General features: G+C 44.4%; 2 protein-coding genes across 4 annotated transcripts; one reads left to right on the forward strand and one right to left on the reverse strand.

Moving 5' to 3' along the window:
• The first annotated feature begins 5,014 nt into the window (after window positions 1-5,014).
• BECN1 (beclin 1) lies at window positions 5,015-16,533 on the forward strand. Of its 3 annotated transcripts, XM_081218577.1 has the most exons (13): window positions 5,015-5,134; window positions 5,445-5,573; window positions 8,376-8,443; window positions 9,324-9,382; window positions 9,835-9,903; window positions 10,054-10,144; window positions 10,251-10,387; window positions 10,548-10,742; window positions 11,863-12,009; window positions 13,280-13,429; window positions 13,941-14,001; window positions 14,451-14,593; window positions 15,334-16,533. In XM_081218577.1, the coding sequence occupies exons 2-13, from the start codon at window positions 5,447-5,449 to the stop codon at window positions 15,500-15,502; spliced, it is 1,416 nt and encodes a 471-aa protein (XP_081074703.1). In that variant the 5' UTR covers window positions 5,015-5,134; window positions 5,445-5,446; the 3' UTR covers window positions 15,503-16,533. The 3 variants fall into 3 exon arrangements, with proteins under 3 accessions (XP_081074703.1, XP_081074704.1, XP_081074705.1); XM_081218578.1 differs by lacking the exons at window positions 5,015-5,134; window positions 9,835-9,903; XM_081218579.1 differs by lacking the exons at window positions 5,015-5,134; window positions 5,445-5,573; window positions 8,376-8,443 and having other exon boundaries at window positions 9,347-9,382; window positions 9,835-9,916.
• Window positions 16,534-16,620: 87 nt separating this feature from the next.
• Window positions 16,621-24,749, reverse strand: CNTD1 (cyclin N-terminal domain containing 1). Its single transcript, XM_081217969.1, has 7 exons — window positions 24,478-24,749; window positions 20,981-21,056; window positions 20,562-20,730; window positions 18,851-19,013; window positions 18,216-18,360; window positions 17,492-17,588; window positions 16,621-16,927 (listed from the first exon to the last, which is right to left on the reverse strand). Exons 1-7 carry the CDS (start codon window positions 24,644-24,646, stop codon window positions 16,757-16,759), a joined length of 990 nt encoding a protein of 329 aa, XP_081074095.1. The 5' UTR covers window positions 24,647-24,749; the 3' UTR covers window positions 16,621-16,756.
• Window positions 24,750-24,754: the final 5 nt, after the last annotated feature.

Genomic DNA, 24,754 nt, shown 5'->3' on the forward strand with positions numbered 1-24,754 from the left:
CAGAGCCCGCGTGCCTAGAGCCCATGCTCCCCAACAAGAGAAGCCACCGCAATTAGAGGCCTGCGCACCGCAAAGAGGAGTGGCCCCTGCTCTCCTCAACTGGAGGAAGCCTGTGTGCAGCAACGGAGACCCAACGCAGCCAAAAATAAATAAATAAATAAATTTATTTATTTTCTTTTAAAAGAGAGCAAGGGAGATGGTGGGAATGCACAGTTAAATGAAGTGTGACTGACTATGGCCTCTGGAATCAGAGAAACCTGCCTTCAAATCCCACCTCAGCTCCTTACTAACTGTGATATTTTGGGAAAATTATTGAAATGCTGAGTCTCAGTTCCCTCATCTGTAAAATGGAATTTTAATTATTATTAACAAATAGTATGCAATTTTGTAGGGTTGTCATGAATACTGGAAATCACATATATGTAAAAGAACTAGCACAGTGCCTGGATACAAGGCAGGCACTAGATAAACAGTAGCCATTATCAGACAAGCTACCTGTTCATGCTTAGCATGAACTTACCTCATGCTTACCTTAAACTATATAATTATTATCAGCCTCATTTTCAGACTCAAAGTTCTTTTCCACTTATTCAAGACCACATACAACATAGCCCATACTACCCATCTTGTGTAGTAACATCTAACAGTTTTCCCCCCTTTACCCCTGCTTTCTGTTCCACTTGTCCCTAGTAACTTTTCAACTCTGATCTGGAACTTAACTTCAGGAATGCTTTCCCAAATTAACTACATCCTATGTTAAGTGTGCCATTACCCTGCATTTCTTTCAGAATTGATAACTTCAGCTTGAAAACTTAATGTGTTTCTGCTTGTTGAAATATGGCTTTGTTCTCAAATAATTGTATTTTGTCTTCTTCAAGTAGGGTTGTAAGAAGACAGATACACATTCCTTTTTTATTTCCCTTTCTCCTCCCTTATCCAAGTGTTTTATGTAATGTGCACTCATTTGTTTATTTATTCAGTGAACAATTGCTGAGGGCACCACTACATTTAACAAACTATTCATTCCTGGGTGCTTATGAATCAAACATGATCACTGATGACTGGTCTTATTTTAAATTCATGTCCACAACATTCAAATGGGTGCTCCTGGGAGTCTCAGGTGTTCCTTGGCTTGGAGACAACCATCTTCTCCCTGTGTCTCTTCACATGTCTTCCCTCTGTTCATGTCCACCTTTGTGTCCAAATTGCCCCTTTTTATAAGGACAGCCAGTAATACTGGATTAATGACTTAATGACCTCATTAACTTGATCATCTGCAAAGACCCTATTTCCAAACAAGGTCCCACTCACAGGTACTGGGGGTTAGGACTTCAACATCTCCGGGGAGAATGCAGTTCAACTCATAACACCTACCATTATCTGAAATCACCTTATTCATTTGTTTACCTGTTTATTGTCAAATTCTCTCCTCAAGAATATAAACTATTAGAGCAGTTCACCAGTGTATCCTCCCAGACCTAAATGAGTGGCTGGCACATAGCAGGTCTTCAATAAATATTTGTTGAATTGATGACAATGTGTTGATTATTCACAATCCCTCAGGCACTACACATACTGACTGTCATATATTCTCCGAGCAGCGGAGCACACAGAGAGTTTACTACGTGCCGGACATCCCTCTTTGTGCTTCATATTATTAGATCATTTAATCATCACACTTCCCTATGTGATGTACATTATTATTCTTGTTTTAATCTTTGCTCTTGTTTTTTCTTTTTTGGCCATGCCGCGCAGCATGTGGGATCTTGGTTCCCCAACCAAGGATCGAACCCATGTCCCCTGAGGTGGAAGCACGGAGTCCTAACCACTGGACCACCAGGCAATTCCCTATTAATCTCATTTTACAATATGAAAACAAGGTACAGAGTGGTTGAATAACTTGCTCAAGGTCAGGATTGGTAAATGACAAAGACAGACTGCCAAACGCACAGTTGTCATCTCTATAGGCCCTACCTCTCCAGAAGCCCTTTACGTCTCTACGCCTTTCTGAGATGGTTTTAGTGGCAGCCACACAGGAAGAAATGTAGGACTATGAATCCGCCACACGAGGCCTAGGTAAAAATGCTTTGAGGATGATTCCACCCATCTCCTCTAGAGGGGGTCTCATGCTGAAAGATCCAAGAGGAATAAGGGTTGTAAAGACCATCTCTAATTAGCAATACCAGGAGAAAATCAATCTAGTCCCACATATTACATGTGATGCTAATTATAGGAGGATCGTACACATTTAAAATATTAATAGGAAAGTCACTTCTGGAAGTGGGAACAACTTTCTAAGCAATATAAGTCATCAAGAAAAAAAGCAGATTTGAATTCATAAAAACATAAAACGTCTGCACATCTGAAAAGCACCTTAGTTAAACAGGCCATTCATACAAATTAATGAAACATACTGAGAAAAATACTAAGAACCTAATAGACAAATGAGCAAAGGACACAAACGAATTTCACAAAAGAGGAAAACCTTCACAAAAGAGTCAATATTTACAAGTAACCAATGATACCTCAACTAAAATAACAAGGAAGTGCCATTTTTTTGCCCTTGTTCCTCAACTATATGATACCTAATACTGGCCAAGGCATCGTGAAATAGGCTCTCTCATACATTACTGGAGGTAGAATATAATTATGTGCAACCACTTTGGAAAACAATTGCTAACGTTAATCAAGAGACCTGAAATAGCCAAACTCAGTAATCCCAGTTGTGACGTTCTATCTTTAGGAAACAGTAAGCTCTTCACTGCAGCATTATTGTAATCACCAAAACTGGAAGCAATGGAAATTTCCAGCAACTAAGAAACACATTAAGGTAGCGCACTTGATGCAGTGTAATGCAGTCATGAGAATGACAATTACAAAAACTGTATAGCAACATGGGAAAATATTTATTATGTAATGTTAAAGTTTAAAAGCAGGATACAAAAACTGCATATAGATTACAAACATAAATACAACCTTGTTAAAATACATAGGGAAAAAAACATCGTAATGGAAAACATAAAAATTATAGTGTGGTGAGATTATGGGTAATTTCCTGACACTATTGCCCTAACTTCCTGTATTGTTATATTTTCTTTCTGTAAAAAGTTCAATTTTGCTGTAAATGAATTGTAGGCTTATTGTTAAAAAAAATCTAACAATACAAACTTGTGTGAAGTAGAAGTCTCTGTCCCGTTGTTCAGTGAAGGACAGTGCCTGCTGTACATCATTTCATATAACATAACATTTAACATGTCATGTTATATACCACATATGTTAACGTTGTTTTTTGTACAAATGGAATCGTATCATGTTTACTGCCTATAACTTTTCTTAATTCAATTGATAATCATCTCTTGCCTCAATTCATGCAAAACCTCCCAACTGGTCTCCCTCTTTCTACCCTTGCCCTCCTTCAGACCATTCTCAAAGTAGTCAAATGAACCAAGAAAAAGCAAGCTACTTCATTCTTTCTAATGGTTGCATAGTATTCTGCTGAATGAACAATACCATAATTTATTTAAACAATCCCTATTACTGAAGGAAATTTAGCCGTGAACTTTCTTTGATCACTTGCATATCTATGAGGAAAATTCCTAGAAAGAAATTTTATGAATCAAAGACTATGAACATTTAAATTTTTGAAAGACATTCCCAAACTGACCTCCAAAAAGATTATGCTAGTTTACGCATGGAGTTCCCCAACTGCTCATCAACACTCGATGTTATCAACTGGTTCAGCCTTTACAATCTCATAAATGAGAAATGCTGCCTGACTTGTTTGATTTTCACTGACTTAAGTACAAGTAAAATGAAATATCTTTTAATTTTTTCAATCAACCATTTGTTTTTCTGAGAGCTTTTTCATATTCTTTGCCCATTTCATTACTGGCCTATCGGTATTTTTATTGATTGAATAGACTTCTGTATATTAAGAAAATTTACCTTCTTTCTTATGAGCTGCAACTATTTTCCATATTTTTCTTTTGTAACTTTTTTTTACAGTGTCTTTGATCAGAAAGTTTTAATTTTTGAGTAAAATTCAGTATTTTCCTTTTCAGCTTCTGATTTTCATGTCATGCTTAGACCTTCTCTACTTCAAGATTATAAAAAATAGTCACTCATGCTTTCATCTAGTACCTTTAATCATTGTATTTTTGACACTGAAATTTGTGACTAACTTGGTATAAAAAGTGAAGGAGAAGATTCAGCTCACCACCATTTACGTGGCTTTTTGGTCCCACCCATCATTTATTAAGTAGTTCATTTCCCCACTGATTTGAAATACTAGCTTTATCACATACTAAATCCTCCTGTATACTTGGTCTATTTTTTTTTTTTTTTTCTTTTTGCGGTACGCGGGCCTCTCACTGTTGTGGCCTCTCCCCTTGCAGAGCACAGGCTCCGGACGCGCAGGCTCAGCAGCCATGGCTCACGGGCCCAGCCGCTCCGCGGCACGTGGGATCCTCCCGGACCGGGGCACGAACCCGCGTCCCCTGCAATGGCAGGCGGACCCTCAACCACTGCGCCACCAGGGAAGCCCTGGTCTATTTTTGAACTCTATTCTGTTCCACTGATATTCCTGCACCAAGACAAAAATGGTTGAGTTTTATAATTTCATAATACGTTTCAATATCTGAAGTGTTCGGCTTTCCCTAATTATAATTGAAATTTTAAAATATAAAATGAACAATTACCTCCTCACTTTCCCCTCCAAGTGTGTCTACCACTCTCTCGGGCGCCCAGCTCTCCCAACGAGAAACTTTAAAAACTGACACAGCAGTGAATAATGAAAGTGGCTCCGCTCAGAAGTGACAAATCTGAAGAAAAGTCACTGCATTAAAAAACGGGAGAGTGTCCTGACTCCCCCCCAACTCGGCCCTTCCACTTCCCCTCGCAACATCAGCCCGCCGGCCGACGCCTGCCGCGATTCCCAGCTCAGCCTCTAGAGGGGGCAGCCAGTCGGAAGCGAGTGGATCAGGATTGACTCCCAGAGCAGCTGCAGCCGTCGTGACGTCACGTCCGGTCACGGCGGAAGTCCTCCGCTGGCCGATCGGGAAGTAGCTGAAGGCTGGGCGATGGCAGTCCTGGAGGCTCCGCGCCCGGACAGACCCGAGGCCACAGTGCCCCCGCGGTAGGCCGGACCAGGGTGGCGGGCTCCGGGTCCCGAGATGAAGAGCGTCGGGGGCTGAACCGCTACCTTAGAAGGGAACCTGGGAACCCTCACGGCCCCTATTGCAGACCCTCCCTGGCTTTGAGCTGTAAACTGCCTTTGCCGGGGCTGACCCGGAAGCAGGTCCGCCTGGTATCCTACCGCTCCTACAGGGAACGGTGCGGGCGGAGATTTTACCCTTTCACCATAATAGTAAGGCTGGTGGTAGCCCCGGGCCGGGGGTTCAAGGCCACCGATTCTCCCTAACATCGTCTCCTTTCCACCGCCGCAGGGATGGAGGGGTCTAAGACATCCAGCAGCACCATGCAGGTGAGCTTCGTGTGTCAGCGCTGCAGCCAGCCCCTGAAACTGGACACGAGCTTCAAGATCCTGGACCGTGTCACCATCCAGGAGCTCACAGGTCAGCGAGACCCTTAGAAAGAGGGTGGTCAAGATCGTTGAAAGTGGGCAGCTTTGGAGATGAAGGTCTTAAAGACTGCACATAGCCTGCCACAGACACGCCTTGTGAGCCTCAGAAGTCGCGTCGTCTCTCTGGCTTCTTGTTTTCTTATCGAGAACATAAAAGAATTTTGACACTGTGTGCTTCTGAGAGCTTTCTATAGCAAGGAAAGGTCCTTAGTTTTCTGCTTCTGTTGTTTCAGAGTAAAGGAATATGTACATTTAAAAATAAATGGCAATTGTTGAGGACTTGCCATATACCAAGTGCGTTACATGCATTACTTTTAACCCCTGTGGAGTAGTACAGTTATACTCGCCTATGGAGTAGTAGTAAAATTATCATTTTATCCATGAGGAATTGAGGCTTAGAGAGGTTAAGTGACTCACCCAGTGGCCAACAGCTGATAAGTAGAGGAACAGAGTCTCAAAGTCCCAAGAAGTGAGATGAAGCTAGAAAAAAAGAAAAGACTGAATAGACAGTTAAAATAAGCTCATGGGTCTAGAGTCAACCTGCTTAGATTTAAATCCTGTCATTTACTAGCTGAATGACTTTTTTAGACGCGCAGGCTCAGCGGCCATGGCTCATGGGCCCAGCCGCTCCGCAGCATGTGGGATCCTCCCAGACCAGGGCACGAACCTGCGTCCCCTGCATCGGCAGGCAGGCTCTCAACCACTGCGCCGCCAGGGAAGCCCTGAATGACTTTTTGCAAGTTACTTCACCTCTCTTGACCCTGGTCTCTTGGTTTTCTTTATCTGTAAAATGTAAAACAATCTCAAGGTAGTTGTAAGGATCAAATATGACAAAGACCATAAATACTTAAGAATATGCTGGGGAAAAGTACTCAATAAATATTAACTATTATTATTAAGACCTGATTTTTCTTTTCTGAGGGGGATTATCTCTTTAATATATTTTAAACTTTATTAGAAAAATTTCAAACATACAGTCAAGAGAATAGCGTAGTTGTATCCATCATCCAGCTTCAACAATTAGCTACATCCTGCCATTCTTGTTTTCTCTATACCTCCATTCACCTCCCATCTCCACTCAATTACTTTGCTCTTTACTTCCTTTTTTTTTTAAGGTAAATTGTCATGAATTGACAATTTTTAATTGTCAAGTTTTTTGGTTTTTGGCCACGCCATGCAGCATGTGGGATGATAGTACCCCAACCAGGGCTGGAACCCGTGCCCACTGCAGTGGAAGTGTGGAGTCTTAACCACTGGACCGCCAGGGAAGTCCCTAATTGTCAAGATTTATACATTACACATCTTAGCTTCTTTTTTTGGCTATACCACGCAGCCTGTGGGATGTGGGATCTTAGTTCCCCAACCAAGGATTGAATCTGGGCCCTTGGCAGTGAGAGCACGGAGTGCTAACCACTGGACCACCAGGGAATTCCCCTTAGCTGTATGTCTTTGACAAATGTATGCACTCATGTAACTTAGATCTCCATTGTGATGTAGAAAGCTTTCATCTTCACAGAAAGTTCTCTCATGTTCCTTCCCACTTATTCTGAGGGAAAGGGGATATTAACTTTTGTTATGGAAAACTTCAAAGTTTATGATGAACCCCCATGTTACTCATCACTGAGCTTCAACAGTTATCCATACAGGGACTTCCCTGGTGGCGCAGTGGTTAAGAATCCACCGCCAATGTAGGGAACACGGGTTGTAGCCCTGGTCTGGGAAGTCCCACATGCCACGGAGCGACTAAGCCTGTGTGCCACAACTACTGAGCCTGCGCTCTAGAGCCTGCGAACCACAACTGCTGAGCCCACGTGCAACAGCTACTGAAGCCCGCGTGCCTAGAGCCCATGCTCCACAGCAAGAGAAGCCACTGCAATGAGAAGCCTGCGCGCCACAGCAAAGAATAGCCCCCACTCGCCGCAACTAGAGAAAGCCCACACACAGCAACGAAGACCCAACACAGCCAAAAATTAATTAATTAATTAATTTAAAAAAATTATCCATCCAGGGCTTCCCTGGTGGCGCAGTGGTTGAGAGTCCGCCTGCCGATGCAGGGGACATGGGTTCGTGCCCCGGTCCGGGAAGATCCCACATGCCGCGGAGCAGCTGGGCCCGTGAGCCATGGCCGCTGAGCCTGCGCGTCCGGAGCCTGTGCTCCGCAACGGGAGAGGCCACAACAGTGAGAGGCCCGCATACCGCAAAAACAAAAAAAACAAAAACAAAAACAAAAATTATCCATCCATATTTAATCATGTTTTCATCTACAGCCCCATCCATTCCCCTCCCACCCCAAATTATTTAGAAGCAAATCCCAAACATATAAATACCATAAATATTTTAGTAAGTATTTTTGAAAGGTAAGGTGTCTTTTAAAGATATAATCATACCATTATACTGGAAAAAGTTTAACAATCCCTTAATCCGATTTAATGGGTGTAAGGGAAAAAAGACAACAGATTCTTCTTTGTATAAATTGTACTTTAAGAAAAAGGTGGAGGGGCTTCCCTGGTGGCGCAGTGGTTGGGAGTCCGCCTGCCGATCCAGGGGACATGGGTTCGTGCCCCGGTCCGGGAGGATCCCACATGCCGTGGAGAGGCTGGGCCCGTGAGCCATGGCCGCTGAGCCTGTGCGTCCGGAGCCTGTGCTCCGCAGGGGGAGAGGCCACAACAGTGAGAGGCCCGCGTAACAAAAAAAGAAAAAGAAAAAGGTGGAGGATATTTCTGATTCTTATACTGTCGTACATGTTTCTGCTCTGAGAAGACCCTGAAAGCTTCGATGTTTTCCTTGCTCTTAGCTCCATTACTTGCCACAGCCCAGGTGAAACCAGGAGAGACCCAGGAGGAAGAGGCTAACTCAGGAGAGGTATGAAAACACTGGAATGCGAGGTGGATTTCTGCAGGGTACTTGGTGCTCTTAGAGCCCCCAGATGTTTTGGATCTCTGGTTAACATGAGACATTCTGCATGATCAGGCCACTGTGGATCATTGGAGACACAGAAGTTGCACCTGAGGTCACAGGGTTGCTGAATGAGGCATCCATTCAAAAATGTGAACAGAGGCTCTTCTTTATTTGAAGTGGAATTATAAGCCATTATAGGTGGGAGATGGGATGACCTGGATACACAGGTCATCCCAGGGCATTCCTGGTTTACCTGGTGTTGTCCTAGCTAATTATTAATATCCACTCCTCTCTAGTCCCAAAAGTATCTTGGACATTGAATTGTGTGATTACACTAGCTAGAAAGGGTTATCAGTGTTAGAGAATGTGTAATTTTTTTAAACGTAATAACAGTGATAATTTTCATTGTCAGAGATCAATGTCATAAGATTTTGATCACATATAAATTATATCAAAGTATGGAAAACATAAAGTATCTACTTTGTTCTATGCCATGGTAAACTTCATTGCAGTCTGCTCTGACTTTTTCCTTGCGCCATGATTTAGGGCATTCTCTCCCCTACCTTGACTGGTAAATGCAAATATAATAGAGTATAACATAGTTAGGAAATGCTGTTCCCCACAAAAAATCAAATGGGACTTGGGGTTTGTCTGTACCAAGGGTCCTTTCATAGTGCAAGTATCCAAGGATTGGCTATATAACACCCATTTCTTAAGTCTCTGTGGTTTCTCAAGTCTTGTGGTTATCAATCAAGGGTAAAGCCAAATAGTTCTGAGGCCATTGGGGAAATAGACTCCACCTCTAAGCTGCCAGGATTCTAATGCTCTCTTATTTCCTCCCCAGGAGCCATTTATTGAAACTCGCCAGGATGGTGTCTCTCGCAGATTCATCCCCCCAGCCAGGTGCCTACTACTCCTCAGCCCCCTGTTCCTTGCTAAAGGCCAGTAGAATTTTAATTAAACCCAGAATTGAGACCTGGAGCCAGGTGATGAAGATGAATCATCACGTAGCCTTTTGGCTCTTCCAGAAAAGACATATTCCCTGATACCTGGCCCATCACTTTCCAGTATTGATTGAGTTTTTCCTGTAGCCATTCACACAGTGGGAAAGGACAATATCTCTCATGGTGAAGAATTGAGAAAAGTTGAGAGCGTGATTGACTAATAAAAGAGATGGGCCCTTGAAAAGTTTTAAGATAGCAGATGTTGTTAGATGTTCAGGTTCTTAGTTATTGATGCATGTGAAGGTGGCTGGCAAGGGGTGTAATATTAAGAAATGGTCTTTCCTGATTCTCCTTCCTTTTCTACTATAGACACACACATATCAGTTTTTGATGCCCCGTCTCCCCCCTTAGTCCATCCAGGCCAACCTTCGTGCTGAGTGTCCCTATGGAAGACCAGCATGGCCTTCCCTTGGGAGAGAGGTACCCTTGGGAGGTCAGTCGGGCTAGGAGTGGGTATGTGCCTTGAGGCCCCTCAGCCGGTGCTTGAGAGTCCCTGCCACTGGCACTGCAGTAGGTGGAGGAGGCCTCTCTGCTCCCTCATGTGGCCCGTGGGCGGGGGGCTGTCTGCAGGATGATGTCTACAGAAAGTGCCAACAGCTTCACTCTGATCGGGGAGGCATCCGACGGCGGCACCATGGAGAACCTCAGCCGAAGACTGAAGGCAAGTCTGCCTCATTCTGGTGTCAGGCAGTGGGCCTGGCTGGTAGAGGGGGTATCTGGGCAGGTAGCATAGGGCAGGCCCTACCCTGACTCTCCCACACTTCCAGGTCACTGGGGACCTTTTCGACATCATGTCAGGCCAGACAGATGTGGATCACCCACTGTGTGAGGAATGCACAGATACTCTTTTAGACCAGCTGGACACTCAGCTGAACGTCACTGAAAATGAGTGTCAGAACTACAAGTGAGTACCTCCAGAGCCTGGGCCCGGGAATGGAGCTCTGAATCTTAGAGCTCTCACTGCTCTGGGGCTGCGTGGCCCTTACCCAAGGTCTGTGCTCCACTCAGATAAAAGGAATAACAGGTTCCCTCTGGTAAGCATTCCCTGCCTGTGTCCTTGGCAGACGCTGCTTGGAAATCTTAGAGCAAATGAATGAAGATGACAGCGAGCAGCTCCAGATGGAGCTAAAGGAGCTGGCATTAGAGGAGGAGAGGCTGATCCAAGAGCTGGAAGATGTGGAAAAGAACCGTCAGGTAGTGGCAGAAAATCTCGAGAAGGTCCAGGCTGAGGCTGAGAGGTTGGATCAGGAGGAAGCTCAGTGAGTGATCACCCTGTTCTTCTGTCTTCCTGCCCTCAAGGCTCCAGGAGCGGAAATGGCTCCTAGCTGAATGTGTCTGATTAGTTTGTAAACAGCAGTGAGCTGTCATTCAGCAGCATGTCTGCTCTGGATCCTGCGTATTGTTTCCAGGCCCTGTTTCTAGAGGTTGGTGGGGAGGATTACGTATGAAGGGGTCAGCATGATTAAGTGGCAAAAGCGTTGGTTAAATAGAGAGCCGAGAACCAGGCCTCTAGTCACAGCTCTGTCCTGTAGGGACCTGGGCTCATTTGGGTGAGTCAGCCACTGAACCCGGCATCCACCTCTGGAAAGATGAGCCTGTTGGCCTATGTTCGTTCTTTTCCAGCTCAAAAATTTCACTGGTGCTCTTGACCTGAGAGAACCCTCTGTCTAGTGGAGGAGACAGTGTCCACAGTAACTAAGGGTGGGGAAGTGAAAGACACTGAACCAAGTAAATTTTTTCATGGGATAGTGTAACAAGTTCCATTAGAAATGATGTGTACTAACCATTGAAAAGTCAATAAGGGGGCTTCCCTGGTGGCGCAGTGGTTGAGAGTCCGCCTGCCGATGCAGGGGACGCGGGTTCGTGCCCCGGTCCGGGAAGATCCCACGTGCCGCGGAGCGGCTGGGCCCGTGAGCCATGGCCGCTGAGCCTGCGCGTCCGGAGCCTGTGCTCCGCAACGGGAGAGGCCGCAACAGAAGCCTGCGAACCGCACACACATAAAAAAAAGTCAATAAGGATATAGAGGTGAAGTGGTAGACACTGAATTACGGCCAATTCAGGGAAGAAACCGCCATTGACTGACTCACCTTGTTTCTGGAAAAGACCAGAAATCCAAGAGGCGTCTGGTCCTAGTTTGGGAGAGTCCTGTTTTCCTCCCCGTGTTCCATATGTATGGGCAGCTGGAATTTGAGACATTTCTGTCCCTCCCAGGCAAAACATCTAGGGCAAGTATGTTCCTTTGAGTGGGATCTTTGCCAAATGTAAAAGATGCTGTAACTAGAAGTGACCATAATCACTAGAAGAAATCATTAACGGGGGTGGTGGGAGAGAAATTGTAGCCCCCAAACAGCCTTTAATGGTCACCTTGGCTGTTCACAGGTATCAAAGGGAATATAGTGAATTTAAACGACAACAGCTAGAACTGGATGATGAGCTGAAGAGTGTAGAAAACCAGATGCGTTATGCCCAGATGCAGCTGGACAAGCTGAAGAAAACCAACGTCTTTAACGCAACCTTCCACATTTGGTAATGAGGGTTGGAGGGTGAGGAGCGTCTGGGAAGCACCACAACCTGGACGTTAGCTGCTGGCCGCTACACCAGGGTGCCCACCTCCCATGGAATGGGGGTCTGTGTCATTTTCACCCCATCTAGGTTTCTCTCATTCCTTGTGATGGGATAGGCACAATCAGGGGATTGGAATTCTAGAGCTTGGTGACTTCCATTCTTCCAAGGAAAGGGAAAGATTGGAGCTCTCCAGCTACGTGAAAATCTGGTCATCTGCCTGGTGCTGATTTCTTGCCCCCCCGGGGTCATTTGTTTATTCATTTATTTGACACTTTATCCATTTCAAATGGTATCTTTTGAGCATCTACTGTGTGGTGGCACTGTGCTAAGCACTAGGAAGGCAACAGCAAGCAATATACGTTTTGCTTGGGCGAGATGGCTCGGTAACGGGCACTTGTAATACAGTGTGGTCATGGTGAGCCCTGGGTGCTGTGAGAACACATAAGGGCACTTTACCCAATTTGAGGAGGCTGCATGGAACGATTCCCCCAGAGGAAGTTGATGTTTAAGCTGAGATATGGAGTATAAGTCTGCAGAGGAGGGGGGTTGTTCCTGGCAGAGAGAACATCACGTGCAAAGAACCAGAGGAAAGTGGGAGTGCTAATCTCCCACTGAACTGAACGGAGCTTATTGTGACGAGATTGAGGGTGAAGCAGAGAATGACAGGATATGAAACTGGAGCGTTACCAATTCCTAAAGGATCTTGTAGGCCTCATTAAGGATATGGACTTTGTCCAAAAGGCAGTGGGAGCCACTGAAGCATTTTAGTCAGGAAAGTGACATAAGTACAGTTGCATTTCTGAATGATGGCTTTACCTGTCATGTGAGAAATGACTTGGGGTAAGAGGGCAAGATCGTTGGTAAGGAAACTTGCCAGTAGGAATCTAAACAGGAGAGGGTAGAGTCGTAGCATTGAGTCTGAAGAGAAGCGGACAGATTTAAGAGGTTTAGGAGGTAGAATCAACAGAGCTTGGTGGTGTTGGGGGGAAGGGAGCTGAGAGAGAGAGCGTTCAAGGATGACGCCCAGGTTTCTACTTTGGCGTCTGAGCAGCAGGGAGAAAGATGATGACTCACGTTTTAGACATGTATTTAAAGTACCAAGTAGGGCTTGGATATATGAATCTGGAGATAAGGAGAGAGATTTATGCCAGGTTCTAGGTGAGAGCAGGAAATTTCAGAATTTGCTAAGTTTTAAATTCTATCTGTGTTTTTCCCTGCCCTTCTCCTGTAGGCACAGTGGACAGTTTGGCACAATCAATAACTTCAGACTGGGTCGCCTGCCCAGTGTTCCCGTGGAATGGAATGAGATTAACGCGGCTTGGGGCCAGACAGTGTTGCTGCTCCATGCCTTGGCCAATAAGATGGGTCTGAAATTTCAGAGGTAAGAAATGTAGTCCTTTCTTGAGTGTGGTATGTCTGTGATATAATCTGTATCTCCCACCTGGTACTCTTGTCCACTGTGGAAAGAGCCCTTGCTCCCAACAAACTGGGAGTATTCTGTCCATGGAGACTGTCTGCTTCTGGTTTTCCCCTCACCACAGGCCCTTTCCAGTGATTGAGCAATCCTTGAACTGCACGACCACAGCAGTGGTCCCCAACTTCCTGTCTCCATAACCTTAGTGCTCCTAAAGCTGTTTTTCAGTTTTTGTTTCTAAATCTAAACCGGGACATGCATGCATCCATAAAAGGCCCCCAGATAATTATCTCATAAATGTAGTTTGTTCGGGAAACAAAACCTTTTAAACATGGAGCCCGTGGGGAGGTGAGAGAGGAGTGGAAATAATAATAGAGGTCCTTGGGTAGCTGAAGACTGAAAATCACTGGGTTATAACATCCCAGTAATCACTTTAGGAGGAGTCCTATTTCCATCTCTGTCTGCATCTCCATTTTAGGTATCGACTTGTTCCCTATGGAAACCATTCGTATCTGGAGTCTCTGACAGACAAATCTAAGGTACCCAGGAAGGTCCATTTTCACTGGAATACAGAATCCTTGTACCTCCTAACGAAATGGTTTAGTTTTGATAATGGCATTATTTAGCTTCTTTCTGAGACTGAGATATCTCATGTTGAGCCAATGTCTGGTTCAATGTCCTGTCTAGTTCAGGATTAGCTCTTTGGGGCCTGTAGAGAAAATTAAATTTTACAGTTTGTTGAGAAGAGATATGGGCAGATCAGAGGAGAATATGTGCACCAGGATGGGGAAAGCATCACTGTGCGGTAGATGTTTAATACATTTCCACTGATGGTGAAACAGTTTTAGGTGCATTGTTATTTGCCCAAGGTTACTGTTGCCAGTGGAATACAGACATAACATGACTTGAGAGATTGATAGGATTGGGACCAATCTCCGGTAACCTGTGTTAGGGCCACAGCTATAGCCAGCTCTCTTTTCTCGGGCAGGAGCTGCCATTGTACTGTTCTGGGGGGCTGCGGTTTTTCTGGGACAACAAGTTTGACCATGCAATGGTGGCTTTCCTGGACTGTGTGCAGCAGTTCAAAGAAGAGGTTGAGAAAGGCGAGACACGTTTTTGTCTTCCTTACAGGTCAGTATCCCCCGGTGCTGAATGAACCTAGAGTAGGACCAGAGTGAGCAGAATGGAAGGGACAGTAAGAATGGAGGCAAAACTAGCACTTGTCGTGGGAAAGCAGAAAATGGAGTAAGATCCTATTGACACTGATGGGCAGAGACTGATGCAACACTGCAAACAGGACAGAATGTAACCACCTGGTCCCTGGAGAAAAAGAAGGTTGACTTAGATGGTGTGGGGGATTTTCTTGCTGCCGAGCTCAAGCCTGTTCTCCCATTTCAGGGAGGTTTTTCCCTTACACCCTTGGAAATATACAGGAATGCTTCCTTTGATCAAATGTTGTAGGAGCCCAGAGATGGACGGACACCTCAGTTAAGAGAGTAAGGCCGAGCTGCTTCCATCACCCCAGAACAAAGCATTTCTTTTCTTCTGCCTCCCTTCTCTCCCCATAAGTGAGGAATGCCTAGGAAAACAGTGAGGAGTACTGTAACCGTCACTTACCCTCTGCTCCAGGCTTCTCATCTGTTTGGGTGTGTGTCTTGTCCCTGTACTCCGCAATGACAATGAGGCTCTTGTGACAGCCTTCCTGATATTGGGCTTTCAAGCAAATCCAAAATACACTACCATTCCTTGCCAAGAGTTCTTTAGTAGATAAAATGACGTGAATGGTCCCATGATCAAGTCCCTGCCCATTTGCCTGAACTGACTTAACTCGGATCTCAGTTACTAATGAGTTCTGCTGTGTTCATTTGCAGGATGGATGTGGAGAAAGGCAAGATTGAAGACACAGGAGGCAGCGGTGGCTCCTATTCCATCAAAACCCAGTTTAACTCTGAGGAACAGTGGACAAAAGCTCTCAAGTTCATGCTGACGAATCTTAAGTGGGGTCTTGCTTGGGTATCCTCACAGTTTTATAACAAATGACTTTCTTTTTTTTCCTTAGGGGTTTGTTTGCCTTAAAGGCTTTAAATTTTGTTTTGTTTGCAAAAAAAATAAAAAAGTGTTAAATTAAATTCGGGTACTATTAAACAGCACATGTTTACAATACCAAAAAAGAAAAAAAAGCCACAAAAGCCACTTTATTTTAAAATATAACAGATACTTTCCAGAGCTACAACATGCCATGTATAGCAACTGGCCTTTGTCACAGTTTTGACTCTTAACCCCATGCCTTCCTTTCCCTTTGTCCCCGCAAAACGACTAATTTAAGTTTGCTTTTTTTTTTTTAAACTGAGTTGAATTGAGATTGATGTGTTTTCACTGGATTTTCTCTCTCTCAACTTCCTGCACTTAGAATATGAAATAGAAACTTTTGTCTCCACTGAGACTACAAGATGTGTGAGATGCACAGTTGGATAACGTGACAAAATGACATGTAAGCTTTGGTCACCATGTGATGTGATCAGAAGCTTGAAATTTAACACTTCTCACTTGGTTCTAGTACTGAATGCCTGCTCTGCTCTGTGTTAGAGATATGACATTGTGTTTGATACTGTTTGGGACCTTATGGAGAGATTTAATTATTTGTAATAAAAGATTTACTGCAGTCTGATAACTGCCCAGAGGTGCACTGTTGGGTTTTTCTTTAACTAGAATAGAGTACTTTGTATTCTGGGAGAATCGAGTTCAAATGCAGGTATGTGGAAAGTCTGTTGAAACATGTTTAGAGATGGGTGTTAGTTTTTTAAAAAGACTCTAATGAAAAGTAGACAGCTGTAGAGAAAGCCCTATTTGTGTAGCTCTCAGTAACACAACAGAGATGTTTAACTTTAAGGGGAAAATAAAGGCTACCTCCTTGATGCTCACTCAAGGTCACCCAGATGGTCTCAGTTTTTGAGCCCCTGGTTAATACTAATCTCCATGTGTGATGTTCTCCCTTAATAAAATGAACAGTTAAGAGGAAAACCATAAATATCTTGTTAAACAAAAATAAACTAATTTCACTGATATTCTAATATCTTGTCTCAGCTCTTGGACATTTTCAGTCTGGTACGACGAAAAGGACATGCTTATTCACCTTAACTCTTTCTCTGATGCAGAAAAATAAGCATCAAGTTGGAATATAAAACACAGCTCAGAAGATACTTGGAACTTCTGTACACTGAGTATGAAAGTAAGGAAAGGGAGAGATGAGTGCAGTGACAGAAGGCTGTTTATTTTGGGCGGATTCCGCCTGCCTCATGTGTTGGAGAAGTCTGCAGCCCTCAGTGGTCTGGCCACCAGGTGGGGAGGAACAGGCCTCTGTCGACCTGGAGTGCTGGCTCCCACACTGTGAGTCAGGATTGCATAAGAGAGTTCGGCAATGCTCTCCAAGGCGATGCCAGTGATGCTTTGCAAATGCCCCACAACCTTCAGAAAGAGAGACAGATTTCTTATTACTAAATAAACATGTGTTAATGCACAGACACACTGCTGTTTTCTCAAGCCAAACGTAAATTTTTTCATTTCTCTGAGCTTACAGAGAAGATTAAATCCAGATCCCAGCGTTTGCCAACGGCCAAATTACACTAGGATACCTTTGCCCTGATAGTGTTAGCATGGAAAGTTTCTGGTAGACATTTCCCTCTGCTGGAGATAAGTTTTGTGAAATATGAGAGGGATATTTGGGTCTTGACATTTTTTCTATTTGGGAGGATACACTTAACTGGACTTTAACATAGTAGCAGATTATCATCATAATGGGAAATGAACAAGCTGAACTTGGGCCTCCATTTCCAATTTCATAAGAGGAAAACTGGAGAACATTTTTCAGTCCCACCGTAGTTTTCTCCCTCCCAAATCCTGCTCATTCATCCTAATCCTGGGTCTTGGCACTTACCTTTTATAGTTTGTCTTCTGTTTTCCTTTAACTGAGGGGAGAATGCTTTCTATTAAATGAATTCTGACCATGTGGTCCTGCTCAGTGGTGCATACCTGGCTCCAACACTCATGGTTTTGGATGAAAGCACTTGCTGCAATGATTCCTACTGCCAACAGCATGAAGTCTTCCTTCACGGAAATAAACTTTTCCCTAAGTGATTAAAACCATATTAATTTTGGAGCTAGAATGACACTTGATCTTCCAAATCCTAGGGTTATGGGACTTCAACTATGAGTTGTTTATGTTGATCATGGAATTTTTATAGATGGAAAGAAATGGTCAAATAATGGCTAATTGATTCCCTCTTCCAACCTCCCCCAGCTCAACGGATTAAAACATGAGCCTCCTGTCTGAATGGTTTACGGACCTTTTGTTGTTCCATCTGTCTCCCTAACAAATGTAACTTTGAGGCTTTTTACCAGTCTGACTTTACAGTAATCAAACACTTTTGTCCAAGTTGCAACCCTGGGACTGGCTTTTTTTTCCTAAGTGGCTATAAAAGCAGTTCAGTAATCTCAAATTATAAGCAGCTATAAAAGAAGAACTAGGAATGAAAGTATGTTAATTACTAGAAGTCATTTAAATTTTAAAAGTAAAAGCCTTTAGGGTTTTGCTGATTGGGCTCAGTCACCCATCCAAACAACATATTGGATGTTAATTAGGACAAGATAACCCATGCAGGTTATCTGTGGACTGGGTGCCTTGCTAGGTAAATTCCATTTCCCAAGTTCTTGTGGTATGTTACTGACTCCCTGTTTCTGGAAGGAGCTGCCTTACCCTTGCAGCTGACTGGGTGTGGAGTTCTCGATTGAAGCCCTCAGCAGGCTCTCGTATACAGGTTCATGGAGAAGATAGACTAGGTCAAGTAGGGTCAGGCAGGTTGCATACAGCTGCGTGGCCGGCACCAAACAGCCATTGTATCCTAGATGGAGTACGCGCATGGTAAAGAGCATTATGTACCTCTTCTCTGATCATAATCACAGTTGTCATGTGACACAAAGCTGTTGAGCTGCTAATGTGCTTCCTGGTTGCTATGTTCTACTGTAAGAAACCTCTGTAGCTGGAGGTCGATTTTAAAGGACAGAGGGAGAGGTAGAAAAACCTCCAGCTACAGTATATATACAACTGGAGCGTATTTGTTTGTTCCCCTCTTATCTCATGCCTCTCTACAAAGTCAACTCTTTGATGCTGCAATAAGAGAGTGCTTAGTGAGGCCAAATAGAAGCCAGGTGCCGAGACTGGTGTTTGTTTCCCTGACAAGTACTAGAGGAAACTACTTTCCTCAGTCAATGCGCGCTTCCTGCTGCTCCTCATTGGCAGGTTCTGCCCACTGCCCTCAAACCCCTAGGCACATTCTTACTGCCTTCTATGGAAGCCTCCAACCCACATGCCCGACACACTTAATAAAGTACCTAAAACCTCCAAGAGCATCTCCACATATGCCAGGGGAGTAGGCAGATTGATTTGGAAGTTCAGGGACTTCAAAACATCAAGCTCTGACTCCAGCAGTTCTTCTTTAGTGTGTAGATACCCTAGAGCCTGGAGGAAATTCAGGACTGTAACGTTGCTGATTATCTGAGCAGAGAAAACCAAAATAGAGTGAAACGGAGAGCAGGGTGTCAGAATAGAGGTCATGCATCTTGGCATAGTAAACAAAGCCCTTCACAATCCAGTCCATGCCTTTATCTCATCTTCTCTCTTGGTAATTCCCCCTTACACTCTACACTTGTCATATAGAATTACTTGCACTCCCCAAACCCACATGCTCTCCAAGCCTCTGCACATGCTCTTTCCTGTATCTGGATCTCCCTCCTCACCCCCAACACTCCCACTGCTCTCCTTACCTCTTCTCCCTCTTTCCTTAGGATCCACCCATCTCCCCCACCCTCCCCTTCAAGGAGTCATTTTCTCTATTGGTTAAAGTGCACGTACCAGGGACTTCCCTGGTGGCGCAGTGGTTGAGAATCTGCTTTCCAATGCAGGGGACGCGGGTTGGATCCCTGGTCAGGGAGCTAGGTCCCACATGCGTGTGGCAACTAAGAGTTTGTATGCCACAACTAAGGAGCTGGTGAGCCGCAACTAAGGAGCCCGCCTGCCACAACTAACTAAGACCTGGCACAACCAAAAAAAATAAATAAATAAAAATAAAATAAAGTGCATTACCAAAAATCCTACAGCTAACATCACTTGCAATGGTGAAATATTGAATGCTTTCTCCCTGAGATTGTGAAAAAGCAAAGATGTCTGCCCTCACCATTTGTATTCAACTTATACTAGAGGGTACAGGCAGTGAAACATTCTCAGATAACAATTAAAAGAATAATGCATTACTGTAAGTTAATAGAAGAAAAGAGTTATTAAAAATGTTTGATTAATCTCAAAGAAAGGCAGAACTGAGAGAAGCTTATCTCTAGAGGGGAGTGGAGACAGAGGTTAACAACAGGTGGAAGATAATGAATAAATGTTCTGTTGTTTGTTCCCCCAAAAATGTCATTTCCTCTAAATACACTTCCTTGACTCTCCAAGGCTGATGAGGTATATTCAGAGCCCTCTGTATTTACACTAATCAGAACACTTGCTCACATTATTTGCCTGTGTGTCTTCTCCCATTAGGTAATAAATTCCTTGAGAGCACAGACACTATTTTTACTCTTGTAGCCATGGCACCTAGTGCAGCATCTGGCCATAAAAGACAATAAATATTTGTTGAATAAATGATATGATACAGACATCGCATAGTGATGTGGAAACATTTTATCCTTTATAAATGTAATAGTTTGCCTTTCATGCTAATAGGTATGTTGGCAATTCAGGCAGCTTAACTGTCCTTGAGTCCAAGGGGAGGAAAGGTGACCTGTATCAATGATGGCATCCGTCCAGCAATTACACTTTGGGAACAGAACCTCAGACTATTTATAACTGCTTCTGTGTGACTCGTGTGTGTGTGTGTGTGTGTGTGTGTGTGTGTGTGTTTAGGAGGTATGCTTAGGAAGCATACTTACGCTCTGGAGTTTCTGCATGAGTAGTATCCCCTAGCCTAGGAGTGGGTTTCTCAAAGCCACCTTTGGATGAACTGGTTTCTCTCTAACACTCAGGTGCCCATGCGCAACCCCAGCTCCTTACTTTGTAGTGGAAGGAGAGTTTGCTTGCCAGCTGAACACATGACACAAGACGCAGGATAAACTTGTTGCAAAGCTGCTCTTTCAGAGTCCTCCAGTTCTGAGGCCCTGTCTTCTCTCTCAGCTGGAGTGTGGCTTGCCTGCAGATGTTCTCTGCCTGCTTAACCATAAACCTATAAAGAAGGGAAAGGGGAAAGGAAACAATCCACACTCCAACTAAATGGAGTTTGTGCTTCAACCCATGTTACATCTTATCCTCTCCAATATCAATCGCTGGCTAAAAAATTTTACATTTGCAAGAAAAAGAGGGTGCAAACCAGGTCTCATGGTAAGGGGCAACTAGCATTTTTTTTTTTAAAGGTCTGGGTACATTAGGCATTCTGAGAGGTACCCCTCACAAAGGCCTTATGCTCAGGGCTTTACCTTTCTAGGATTTCTACAGCCTGGTAGCTCGCGGATTTCTCCAGACACCATTGTTCAGACAGGAGAAAAACAAACTCTGCCAAAACAGGAAAGAAGAGCTTAATTCACAAGGTGCAACCAAAACGACTCTGTGAACTCTTGGCGTTGTGTAAAAGCCATGATGGGGCCCAGGGAAGAGGGTCAGGAGGTGAGAAAGATGAGACGGAAACAACCCAAGCTGAACCTGTTTCCCTTTGTTGCCAATAGGCAAATGAGAGGCATGAAAAGGAGGCTGACTGCGTGCAAAAACAAAGGCTTACTGAGCCCCCTGAGGGCCCCTTGAGCCTTCCTATGGGTCTCAGCTGATAAAAGGCTTGGCCAGCTACACACAAACAAACCAGCTGGTCTAGTTGGCCTTTACACCATGCTGGGAACCTCCAGCTTCAAGAGAGATTTTGGAAGGATAAAAACCCTAACCCCTATATTCTGTTTTCAGTGGAATGTTGATAGGAACAGAAAGGTCCCTCCTGGAGCTTTGATATTCTTTATAACACTGTTTGTTTAGTAACCACCCACTGGAGAACTCCCATTGCTTTACAAACACAATTCACCTTACAGCTGGACACCACTTCTCCACCACCAGTTTGTTGGGTAAGTCTGTGGTGGCTGAGCCTCTCCCCAGGAGCAAGTTTGTTACTCTGAAGTGGCTTGTTTGGAAGCAACATCCCCTAAATCAGGGAACACAGCCCAACTTGGGTGGGGGAAGTCATTGGGAAGGTGGGAAGGGTAAGATACCTTGGCAACATTTTAGGCTGCCTGTGTTTCTCTTTGAAAGAACAGCCCCAGATAGAGTTCTATTTAGTTAGCAATGTCATTAGAGGGTAGAAACAAGGATAAACGTTGGTTCTCGAAGCTCCTGCAGAACTAGGAACTCTTAGCATTGATCAGCAAAGCGCTACATACAGTCAAATTTCCATTACCGTGTGTCGTCAGAGAAAATCTGACTTAGAGGGGAAAAAATCTATAAAAGTTAAGCTAGCACACGACAGTTTAACAATCTACTTGACACAGGTCACACATAGATACATGTACAAAACCTTATCATTACAGAGGCCAAAGCTCTGCTAACAGTGTCCAATGAAGAAGATAATTAGTTTAAGCAATTAAGCAAAGTATCCTAGAACACATAATGTGTGTTATTAGCCACTCCTTTTTTTTGCTGGAACTTAGGTTTTATTTCTTTGTTTTCGTGTGTGTGTGTGTGTGTATAGTTGTTTGGTTTTATTTTGTTTTTGATCTGAATCATCTGGGCGATTGTTTCTATTTTCCATTTTAATTTGCCAAGAAAACAGTTTGGGTTAGGTGGAATGGAGGAGGGTTACACCTCTCTCTTGCTACTGGCTCCACCTCTGTACAAACATACTCAGATCTATTAACTAAAAGACCCTCCCCTTCTATTCTCTTAAGCTAGGGCTCTATCTCTCTAGCTTCCATGACTGTGACATTTCTTGAAAGCCTAGCTTACACCTGCTGCTTCCACTTCATCATTCACTCCCTAATGTTCTGCAATTTGGCTTCTACTTTTTACAACCTGCTGAAATGATTGTCTCAAAGGTCAGAAAATACAACCAAATTGTTAAATATCATGGCCCTCTTGCAATCGTCATTCCTGGTGTTTATATCTGTGAAGTATCTGAAATTGCTGACCATGAAACTCTCCTCTTGCTTCTAAAGGTCTCTAGGTTCTGTTCCTAACTCCCCAAGCATTCCATCTATTTCCTTCATGACTCTTCCTCCTACTCCACTTTCCTGAACACAAAATGTCTCCCAAGGAACTGTACTAGACCTGCTTCTCTTCTCTCCCTGTAGGAGCTCATCCTGTGCCACAGTTTCAACAGTATCATTATGGAGAGGACTCCCAAACCCTTATCTCTAGTCTGACCTCTCTTCTGACTTACTCTTTAAACAGCCTGCTAGAAACCTTCCTCTAGATGTCCCACAAGCACTTGAAACTCAGGAGATCTCAAACCAAAGCTATTTTCTTTCCCAAACAAGTCACATTTCCTCCCGTTTTATTTATTTTAATGTATGTGTGTGTTTCTCTTATTGGCACCACTATATTTCTAGGCTCAACCCTTTGGCATAGTCGTCTTTGCCTGCTTTACTTCTTAAAATTCATCCATTGCAGAACCCTAGATTTTACCTCTGAAATGGTTTTAATCCATCCTCCCTTGTCATTCCCTCTGCCCTATCACCTAAAAAACTACTCACACAGACTCCACTGGTCTTCCTACCTCCCATCTCTCTCTACTCCAGTCCATCCTTTACATCACAGCCAAAATAATTTTTTCTAAGGCAAAGGTTACAGTTATATCACTCCCATATGAAAAAAAAAAAAAAAAAAGAAAGAAAGACAGGGTTTCCCTGGTGGCGCAGTGGTTGAGAGTCCGCCTGCCAGTGCAAGGGACACGGGTTCGTGCCCCGGTCCGGGAAGATCCCACATGCTGCGGAGCGGCTGGGCCCGTGAGCCATGGCCGCTGAGCCTGCGCGTCTGGAGCCTGTGCTCTGCAACGGGAGAGGCCACAACGGTGAGAGGCCCGCGTACTGCAAAAAAGAAAAAAAAAAAAAAGACAAAAACAAAAACCCTCAGTGCTTTCTTATTTTCCTATTAAGTCAGGTATAAACTCCTCACTTTGGCATTCAAAGTTCCACGTGGAACGTCTCCAAACCACTTTCTGGTCTGGATTTCAACTACTCTTCCACAGCCTCTGGCCAACCTGGATGACATGGTACCCACATTCACCCAAAATGTCCCCATTTCCATAGCTTGACTCATGTTATCCCCTTTTAGTAGAACCACGGTCCCGGGAGTTCCCTGGTGGTCTAGTGGTTAGGATTCGGTGCTTTCACTGCGGAGGCCTGGGTTCAATCCCTGGATGGGGAACTCCCACAAGCCGCCCGGCAAGGCCAAAAAAAAAAGGGAGAAAGAGACACGGTAAAAAGGAGGGAAAGAAGGAAGGATGGGAGGAAGACGGTCCATATCCACCACCCTCACCAGTCAAAATGTTATCCTTCCTTCAGGGTCTACCTCAAATGCCACGGTGCCTGGAGGACTCCTTAATTCATCCTACCCCCAACTCACTCCATCTCTCCTTTCAATCCCCATAAAAGCTTGTTCAACCTGGTATGTCACTTATCTAACCATACTTGTACCTAGTCATTTGCAGATTTGTCCTAATATCCTCCAAAGATTATATACATGGTTTGAAAGCGGGGACTAGATCTCTCGTTCACCTTTCTAACCCAGGAAGCAGGGAGAATAAGTACTCTACACGTGTTGAAATCAAGGGTAGGGTGCTGGTGAGTCTTGCTCATCACTGTACCCCCAGCGCCTGGCAAAGAGTAGGTACTAACGAAACTTATTTGAATGAATAAGGGACACTGAATCTCAAGGTCGGTGCCTCAAAGAGAGGTGCCCCAGTCTCCCATAAGCCCAGCTCCCCGGCCTGCATCCCCACCCACGATCCGGGTCTCTCTGAAGCTGCCCATCCGGCCCGCAGCCTCCTGCACGGCTTGCTCATTCTGCTGGGCCAAGTGGAGCAGACCGTCTTCGATTGTGTCTGTGGCAACAGCTCCAAACTGAAAGTCACTGAGAGAGGCCAATCTTGGCCTCACAGGTCGGTCCATTTTCAGAACCTTGTTTGTTGCCCCGGACGTCTCACTGGATCCGTCCCCCTTAGCTTCCCTTCAGAGTCTTCTGCCACACCCTGGATTCTTCGTCCCCTTCCGTGTGCT

The sequence above is a fragment of the Mesoplodon bidens genome (assembly GCF_964165515.1).
Source record: "Mesoplodon bidens genome assembly, chromosome: 19".
NCBI classification, from domain to species: Eukaryota; Metazoa; Chordata; class Mammalia; order Artiodactyla; family Ziphiidae; genus Mesoplodon; species Mesoplodon bidens.